The sequence below is a fragment of the Microtus pennsylvanicus genome, chromosome 8 (genome assembly GCF_037038515.1).
Source record: "Microtus pennsylvanicus isolate mMicPen1 chromosome 8, mMicPen1.hap1, whole genome shotgun sequence".
NCBI lineage: Eukaryota > Metazoa > Chordata > Mammalia > Rodentia > Cricetidae > Microtus > Microtus pennsylvanicus.
Genome location: NC_134586.1, coordinates 31043063 through 31052240, shown reverse-complemented (window position 1 = coordinate 31052240; position 9178 = coordinate 31043063). Strand labels below are relative to the sequence as shown.

General features: G+C 42.5%; 1 protein-coding gene across 10 annotated transcripts in view; it reads left to right on the top strand.

The window, feature by feature from the left end:
* The first annotated feature begins 3384 nt into the window (after positions 1-3384).
* The window catches only part of Washc2c (WASH complex subunit 2C), a 55130-nt gene continuing 49336 nt past the window's right edge, over positions 3385-9178 (top strand). For 4 of the 10 annotated variants that reach the window (XM_075983068.1, XM_075983067.1, XM_075983064.1 and 1 more), the window contains exons 1-2: positions 3390-3685; positions 4304-4468. In XM_075983068.1, the coding sequence (XP_075839183.1) occupies positions 3563-3685; positions 4304-4468 (288 nt within the window). In that variant the 5' untranslated portion in view covers positions 3390-3562. Of the gene's footprint in view, positions 3686-4303; positions 4469-9178 lie in introns of all 10 variants that reach the window. The other 6 variants (XM_075983069.1, XM_075983066.1, XM_075983063.1 and 3 more) reach the window with 3 other exon arrangements.

Genomic DNA, 9178 nt, shown 5'->3' with positions numbered 1-9178 from the left:
CCCAACAAGGCAGTGAGTTAAGTTTAAGGTATGATTAGGGTTAGCATTTGTTTTACGTTTAATGTTTCCATTTAGTATATCCTTACGTTCAGAGTTAGAGTGAAGATTAACAATATGATTATGGTTAATTTTATGTGTAGTGATCTGACTAAGGTTATATTTATGACTATTGTTAAGGTTAAGATTAGACTTAGCAATAGGGTTAGGCTTGGGGTAGGGTTAGAATTAAGGTGATAGCTAGGGATGGCGTTAGGGTTAGCATTAGGGTTCTGTTTAGGGCTTATGGTTAGTCTTAGCATTATATTTAGAGTTTAGGATTATGTTTAAAGGTTAACACCATATCTAACTATAACTGTAACCCTAGACTCTATCCCCTAACTCCTAACTTTTAACCTAATACTGAGTCTTAACACCAAGTCTAACCATAATCTTAGCCCTAATTATAACTTTTTTTTTGAGATAGCATATCAGTATGTAAGCCTGACTGACTCTTTATGTAGAGAAGTTAGACCTCAAACTCAGAGATAATCTATCTACCTCTGCTTCTTAAGTATTAGGACTAAACAGGGTTTTTGAGACAGGTTTTTTTTTTTTGTGTGTGTAGTCCTTGCTGTCCTGGAACTTGCTCTGTAGATCAGGCTGGCCTCGGAGATCTGCCTGACTCTGCCTCCCAAGTGCTGGGATTAAAGGTATATGCCACTACGGTCCGGCTCCTATAGTGAACCTTAAGCCTACCCTAAGTCTAATCCTAATTAAACCATCATCGGTAGCACTCACCCTAATACTAACCATACCGTAACCCTAACTCTAGTTCACAATTAATTATAACACTAAATCCTAACCATAACCCTTCTATTAATTGCCTTTGAGATAATTATTATCATAACATTAGAAAAGTAATAAAACACTCACCTTAACCCTAAACTCAACAATATCACTGTGGTCATTTAAATGGAAACAGCCCCCAAGACTCATTTGTTTGAATGTTGGACCATAGGGAGGGGCACTATTAGGAGGTGTGACTTGTTGGAGTAGATGTGACATGTTGGAGAAGATGTGTCACTAAGTGGTGGGTTTTAAGGTCTCAGGAACTCAAGCATGGCCAGTGTGTCACTGTTACTTCCTACTACCTGTGGATACAGATATAGAACTCTCAGCTCCTTCTGCAGCACCATGCCACCATGCCTGTATGCCACCATGCTTCCCACCATGACAGTAACAGAACCTCTGAAACTGCTAGCCAGCCCCGGTTAAATGTTTTCCTTTATAAGAGTGGTCATGGTGTCTCTTCACAGCAATAGAAACCCTAAGCAACCACTAATGGAACACTAATGCCAGTATTAACCCTAATGCCAAACCAATCCTAATTGTAAACTTAACACTACTTCCGATCCTAACCGTAATATCAACTGTAACCCCTACCTATAATGCCTATCTGTAATACTTGCTTAATCTCTAACCCTAAAACAAATATGAAGGATACTGCAGTAACCTGACCCTAACCCAAGCAGAACTCTAGTACTAGTTCTAAGCCTAAGCTTCATCTTAAGCTATCCCTAACAATTGTGGAAGGATGCTTAAAAGAAATCCCAAACTAGCTCAGAATTGAGAAATAGATGGTTATTTATTTAGGGGTAAACTCACAAATCAGAATCCTCTGCTCGAAAGGAGAACAGAAACCGAATCCAGCAACCAGAAAAAGAGAGCAGATGCAGGTGCCACAGCAGCTTAAATAGTATAAGAGGCCACGCCCCAGTGGGCGGGGAACCACTGGCTTTAAGACTTCCTACAGCAAACAATCACACTGTGACCATCACAGCAATGCTAAGGTAACCCTGGCCTTCACTCCAGCTCTTGTGGCTCACTGCAGACGATGCTAGGGAGATGCTGTTAACCCTAACTTTAGTAGTAACCCCACCCCTCACCCTCTTTTCCATTTCCTACTTTAGAGTAGCTCCATTGGGATATAATTTGTATAATAAAATCACTCTCTTTACGATACACATTTCGAGAACTGGAGAGATGGCTCAGAGATTAAGAGCACTGACTGCTCTGCCAGAGGTCCTGAGTTCAATTCCCAGCAACCATCTGTAATGAGGTCTGGCACTATCTCTTGGAAAGCATATATAAATATATATATATATATATATATATATATATATATATATATAATTAACAAAAAACAATACACATTTTGAGACTCTTTAGCGTTTTGAGAGTTGAACACCATCACCACAGTCTAACATTTTTATTATCTCAAAAAGGAACCCCATTCCCCTTATGCCCAGTAGCAGTCAACTCTCAATTCCCATCTTCCCTCAAGCCCTGGCAACCGCCAACCTACTTCTCTCTGGGTTGATCCATTCTGGACATTCCATATATAGAGAATCATATAATCTGTGCTCATATGTGACTGGCTTCTTGCAGTTAATGTCTTCTAGGTCAATTCATGTCCTATCATATATCAGCACTTTATTCCTTTTTGTGAATAACAGGCCATAGTGTGGTTTCACGTTTTGTTCATCCATCCATCCATCCATCCATCCATCCATCCATCCATCCATCCGTTGATGGACATTTAGGTTCCTTCTGCTTTTTTGGGTATTGTGGATTAACACTATAATGGACATTCTTGCACACAATTTTACCTGAGCATGTTTTTATTTGTCTTAGTTTTATACCAAAGAGAAATCTTTAATGAGGTGACCACAAAGCAAAATCCAAAAAGAAAAACAGGCTGCACAGGGGAACTAATACTATCTAGAGTAACCAATGACCATATACCAGGTACTATAATAATTTCTGGCAAGAAAAATATCTTCTTTTATTTGTGAAAGAAAGCTCAGAGAAGCTAAGTAATGTGTTCATGGGCACACCAAAAGGAAAGATATGGGGTTATTGCCCGGGCAAGAACAGCTCACAAAGGGGAGTCTGTACTCACCAAAAGCGCTAGTGGGTAGCCAGAGGAGTTTGGGATTTCTACCTTCCCTTTTTTTCCTGCCTGTGGAAAGTGGCCTTGAATCTGACCTGAAGTAAAAAATTTAAGCGGATCCACACTGTGAATTGAAACCAAGTGGGTCAGCAGCTGTACCACGTTTGAAGGGCACTGAGTCTCTGGGTCTGTCACACACCATTTGCTTTTTCAGCAAGCAGCAGGGAAGTCGTCCTCAGTCCACCTTCTTGCCCTTCTTCCTCCCACCTGGTAGGGCCACAGGATAGCGCTGGGCCCACTGATAACCACCCATCTTTTTCGCACCACTGGAGTTGGCCGCCTAAGCATCTTGTCTCTGGACAAACACACAACACACATCTCAACTACTCAGGAGCTCTAACTCCAGATTCCTCTTAGAGGCTGCGCTTCAAGTCACGTGCGGGCGCCACCACGTGATGCGGACCACGTGATTCCACAACGCCGGGTGGGCAGTGCGGTAGAGTCTCCGGTAGTGACTTTCGTGCTTGCTGAGTGGCAGTGTCATTGTGGTGAGGACGGCGGCCCGGGAAGGCAGGGCAGGAGCCTCTTCCGCCCCAGACTCAGTGCTGCTTCTCGTCCTTCCCGCCGCAGATGAACCGGACGAGCCCCGACTCGGAGCGGCCTCCGGCGTCCGAGCCCGTGTGGGAGAGGCCCTGGTCGGTGGAGGAGATCCGCCGCAGCAGCCAGAATTGGTCGCTGGCGGCCGACGCCGGCGTGAGCGCAGGGCCCTGGGCACAGGGAGGGCCAGAGCTGCGGGTACCCTGCAGCCTAGGGGAGGGACACCTTCCTGTACTCAAGGCGCAGTCCCAGACTCCCGGGAGGGACGGCCCTGCCCAGCACTCTGCCGCGCAGACGCGGGTTTCCTTCCGTGCTGAGACTTTTCAACCTTGCCCTCCACACCATCCTGCTGTCCAGTACTGTCTCTGCCCTGTTTAAGGATTGCTGTCTTCACGGAGGCGCTTCTGTATTGGAACTGGGTTAAATGGGGCAACAGATATTCTTGAGTAGGACTCCACACTTCGGAACGCGAGAGCTTAGAACTTTCAGTTTCACAGTTCCATGCAAGTAGGATTTGGGGTGTTTTGTTATGCTACACTTAAAATGTGGTCTCTGGAGAGTGAGAACCGAACAGGCCTATAAATCTCTCCAGAAATGTGATAACAAGTGTTTGTGGGCTGGATGCGCTTACCTGATGAGCTTTCTTAATGCTTTTCCCTGTCACTGGACTCCAGAAGTAGCATCCCTTCTACATAACACCTGGAGAAAAGGAAAGAGTTCTTTGTTTTGCCCCACATGTAATGTTGATACTTCTGTATGTTCCTTTCAAAACAGCTACTACAGTTTCTACAGGAATTCTCGCAGCAGACTATCTCCAGGACCCATGAAATCAAGAAACAGGTGGATGGATTAATTCAGGAGACCAAAGCGACACATTGTCGTCTGCACAATGTCTTCAATGACTTCCTTATGCTCTCTAACACCCAGTTCATTGAGAACGTGAGTTCTTACAGTACATCTTATGTAACAAATAATCCCTTTCGGAGAGTAAGAGCCAATGTAATTTAAGATGATAACTAGATTCTCTTCTAAGTTTTGGCAGATAGCTTGGTTCTTGGTGACTGAAGCTCCTTTCTCTAGAATCAGTGTCTTATATTAGTAAAGTTTTTGGCCTTTCTAAGCCAAAACAAATCAAAAAACAAAAATACTAACGGTAAGGTTTGCCTCACTCGGTTTTTCTATTTTTAGTTTTGAGGGTGATGAACAGTTGGGCTGAATTGTGTGCCTCTCCAAAAAGCTGCTATGTTCATTGGGTGAGGTCAGCCATGTACCTGACTGTTTGAGCATCACTTTTGGCTTCAGTTACTGATTGGGTCCTTTACGTTTTGATCAGTTTTGCAAGTGGAGGCAGATGTTTACTATGTATTTTGTCCACGACAGTTTTCTTACCACGGTTGAATCTGTGACAGAGAATCAGCAGTCAGCATGTGGCCGTGCTTTAACCAAAGCACATGTGAGTTTTGTTTCCATAGTGAGTTTCTGTGAGCTGCTAGGAATACACAGGTTTAGTAAAGCTCTGATAGAAAAGAAACACGTCTTCCTGGAGCCAGTCGAGCAAAGGGAAGGCTGTTATGAGAATGGGGGTGGGGAGAGCTTAGTTCACATGATCAAAGAATGTCTTTCTGAATTCATTTGTGAAAAGGCATTTTCTGGGGTGGGGGAAGGCTTTATTTTTTTGTTTTTGTTTTTCTTTTGTTTGTTTTTTGCTCATCTTTAGTTCTCACTGGTCTGGAACTTGCTATGTAGACCAAGTGTCCCTTGAACTCACCTTGAAGTTCTCACCTCTGCATCTCAAGTACTGGGATTACAGGTGTACAGTCCTACACCCAGCAGTGAGGAGAAAATTACTAAAGTAGGCTATGTCCTGGAGTTGTTGGGTGTAAAGTACTAGACATAATTTCCAAAATGGTTCAGATCATAGAGCTCTTGATTTAGGGTTGTGAAAATATCAGAGTGCCACGCGGGCTGTCGCTGTGGCATGTTTGCATAATTTCGGAGCTCTAACTGAAGTGCCGTACCTCATGTTCCGTCGTGTTTGAGACATGGGATATGGTGAGGGCTCTTTGTTTACTACTGCATGTGCCAGACTAGCTGACTACCCCACCAATTATTTTCTTTACTGGCAAAGGGAAACATTGATTTTTTTTGAAACTTAACTTGTATGCAAGTAAACTTGGTACAGACTGAATGTACCTTATCTGTCTGGGATTCTTGGGACTAGAAGTCGTTCAGATTTCGGGTGTTTAAGATGCGCAGGCCTTCCCGGTTCAGCACCCCTAAACTGAAATAACCTCATGTCCAAAATGTTTTTGAATTTCATGTCAGTACTCAGAAGGTTTTGTATTTCAGAGTTTTGGATTGGCCTGCTCAAGCCGAAGACATTTCTTATGTGCGCAGACCGGCCTGGTCAGTCTGAGCATTTGTCTCTCTGGAAGGGTCAGTTAGGGGATGACTGGAGCACCACCGCTGTTCATCAGGCTGGACTGGATGTTCTTCTCGTGCCGTTCTCATAGTGCACCTCTCTCGCTACATCAGATTCTCGGCTCTTCTTGCACTCAATGTTTCAGTGTAGATCAGGGAGCAGCAGGAAGTTTTCTGTACTCCATGCACCTGTGCCAGAATAGCCCCAGATCACACTTTTTCAGGAGGAGGGGGCATCAGGAGCTTCGTTTTCCGATCACAAAGTTTTCTTAGAATTTTCTACAGTAGCCTAGGTTTTGTGAAAACTTTTTGTTAATTGTTCTTCATGTCTACTTTTGTGGACTGTGGATTCTGTATTTCCATCTATCTCTCTCTCCTTATGATAAGTCCTTATTCCTTTCCCCTTCCAGTCTGCAACGAGCTTTCTTCCTGAGTGTCTTGGTGCTGTATCAAATGGAACTGCTTCCAAGACCTTCTGTAATACCACATGGTACAGCTTCTTCCCGTTTGTGGGAGCAGCTGAGGGTGTTCAGAGAATAGATAGTGCTTAAGAAAACTGGGGGAAAAAATGAGCCTGACAAAAATACCTGTTGCATTCGCTGCTCTCCTGTGTGTTTTCTTCACACTCTGACATTGGCTGTACTCTTCACACTGGGATGCTGCTGTCATTTGGGTTTGTGGGAATTCTTTTGCGAGATTATTTAAAGTCAGTTGGGTTTTGTTAGTCTCAGAGGCAGCCCTGTAATTTCAAACTGCATTCTAGAATTAGTGGAGCAAACTGGACTTTCTAGGGCAGTAGACAGCCAGGGCTTTTGAGGGAAATGGAAGCTGTGTAGAACCATGATTAGTAAGGAGAGGGCGTCCCGAAAGAGAAGAGCTCATTAGGGCTGGCCTGAGTTTTATGTCTAATCAGAAAGAGACCCAGTTTTTAAGGCAGCCCCCCATCTTTTTTTGAGACCGAGTTCCCAGGCTGACCTCAGATTCAGCAGTCGTAGGTAATAGCTTTAGTTTGTTAAAAGATCATAAGGAAATTTTAAAAGTCCATTGTTAAAGAATTTTTAGCTTTCTGGGAAAAAATTAAAAAAGAAACAATTGGTTTTTCTCAGGATTATTCTGTCAGTTATCAAAACCATGTTTCCATAATTTTTTCTCCCCCCCTTTATTTTTTAAGAAACAGATGTTATTACTAAGCTGCCGAGAAAATTGACAATTTAGGGTTAAAGTTCAGAATCTTAATGGCTGTAATACCCTGCACATGATGCCCCCTCCACCATCCTGTTCTATATTACAGATTTTACTTTCTATAAAGTAGCCTTGGAGCTCCTGAGTGTCTTGCTTTTGTCTAGATTGCTCTGTATGTCCTTTGATTTCATCTGTCTGTCTGTCAGATTAACCCTAAACCTCTGTACCAGGTAGTAGTACCTCTTGTCAAGAACTCATGAAACCTTACATGTCTTTTTAATACTCCACTATTATTATTGTTTAATTTTTTTTAAGACAGTGTCTCACCATTTAGCCTAGTTATCTGGAACATGATAAATAGACTGGGCTGGCCTTGAACTCATGGAGATCTGCTTGTTTATGCCTCTTGAGTTCTGGGATTAAAAGGATAGGCTATCATACCCAGTCCGAATGTCACTTATTAGCAGTCTAACAGTCTTAATTTTTTTTTAAATTTTCATTGTATATTTTCATTGTGTGTGGTACTGTGTTATATGACATTTTAATGTAAGTACACATTATTTCTTAGCAACACTATTTTTAAAGTTACATAACAAGCCTTAGTATCTAGCTAAACATATTCATGGGTCTTAGCACAGTCTGGATACATAGAGACCGTGAATGTTTAAATAATTGAATGGGGAAACATGTAAGCGAAAAGGACCAGAGGTGTGTGTAATTGTTTTTTAAAAAAATCTGTCCTGTCCTTTTTACTTGTTCCCTATGGCATATACCCCACTTCTCCAAATGAGGAAAGTTTCTGTGAGGTCAAATACTGAAGACCCTTAACAATTCTAGAATGCTCCTGAAGCAAAGCTGGGAGGTCAGCCTGGGAAGGAATTCCAGTGTTCACCTGCTGTCTCTGAGCACTTCCCCTCTCAATGAGCTAGTGGGCTTCAGGCCTTCCTAAACAGCTTGCTGTTTTAGATGTCACATGGGTCTCACCAGCCCCAGGATGTTGACATCTTGAGAGGTGGATTCTGGTGATAGGTGGGTGGGGGGTGGGGGCGGGAGCCAGGTATTGACAGTTTAGACTTCAGTCAGAAACCCAGCCTTTTCAGCTTAGAGGTCCTGCCATACAAATTTGAAACAACTACAGTAGCTACCCTGTCTTAAAATCTCCACTTAAAGATTCATCTACTTGGTTAGGGATTTAGCTCAGTGGTAGAGTGCTTGCCTAGCAAGTGCAAAGCCCTGGATTTGATCTCAGCTCTGGAAAAAAAAATGATTCAAGTACATTTTTTGTTCTCATATTGGAGGTGTTTGGTAAGGTTTGGTGTAGGACAGTTAGCAGGAAAACTTAGTAAGAATAAGGAAAGTCATCTGAATTGCGGAGACTACTGGGGAAGCTGGGGACAATGTTCTAGGTCTGCTCTCATGCAGACATCAGTCTTAAAAAAAAACAAAAAACAAAAAAGAGAAGCCTACAGCATATAAACTTCTGGTGAATGTTATTTTGTATTTTTCTTTAGTTTGGATGTTACACTCTGTGTGTGCACGTGTGCATCCATGTGCACATGCCAGCATTTGTAACCTACATATTTCTTAATATTAAAATCATTTTTGCACATCTTTGAGACTTTTTATGTACTTAAGCCTTTTTTTTTTTGAGACAATGTTTCATGTAGCCTAGGCTGGCACCAAACTCCCTATGTTGTCAAGGATGAGTTTCAACTCATGCTTCTCCTGCAGTCTCCCAGTGCTGGGATTAGAGGCCACCTGTCTTATGAACCTAGTCTCACTCCCATTATGTGATTATATCAATGTAACATTCTGCTGTCAGTTTTTTACTAAATGTTTCATTTGTTTAGGAAAGAAAAGAATAACCACACATGGTTAGAATGTGCAGCACCGAGGAATAATGACCAGATTTTAGTATTTTTCCATATTTGCTTCACAGGAACCAATTACCTCTTTCCCCATCTCCATTTCTTCCTCTCAACTGTAATCTTTTTGGGGAAGGATACTTGTATCTCTGCATTTTTATTTTTTTGTTCCCTTAGAGTA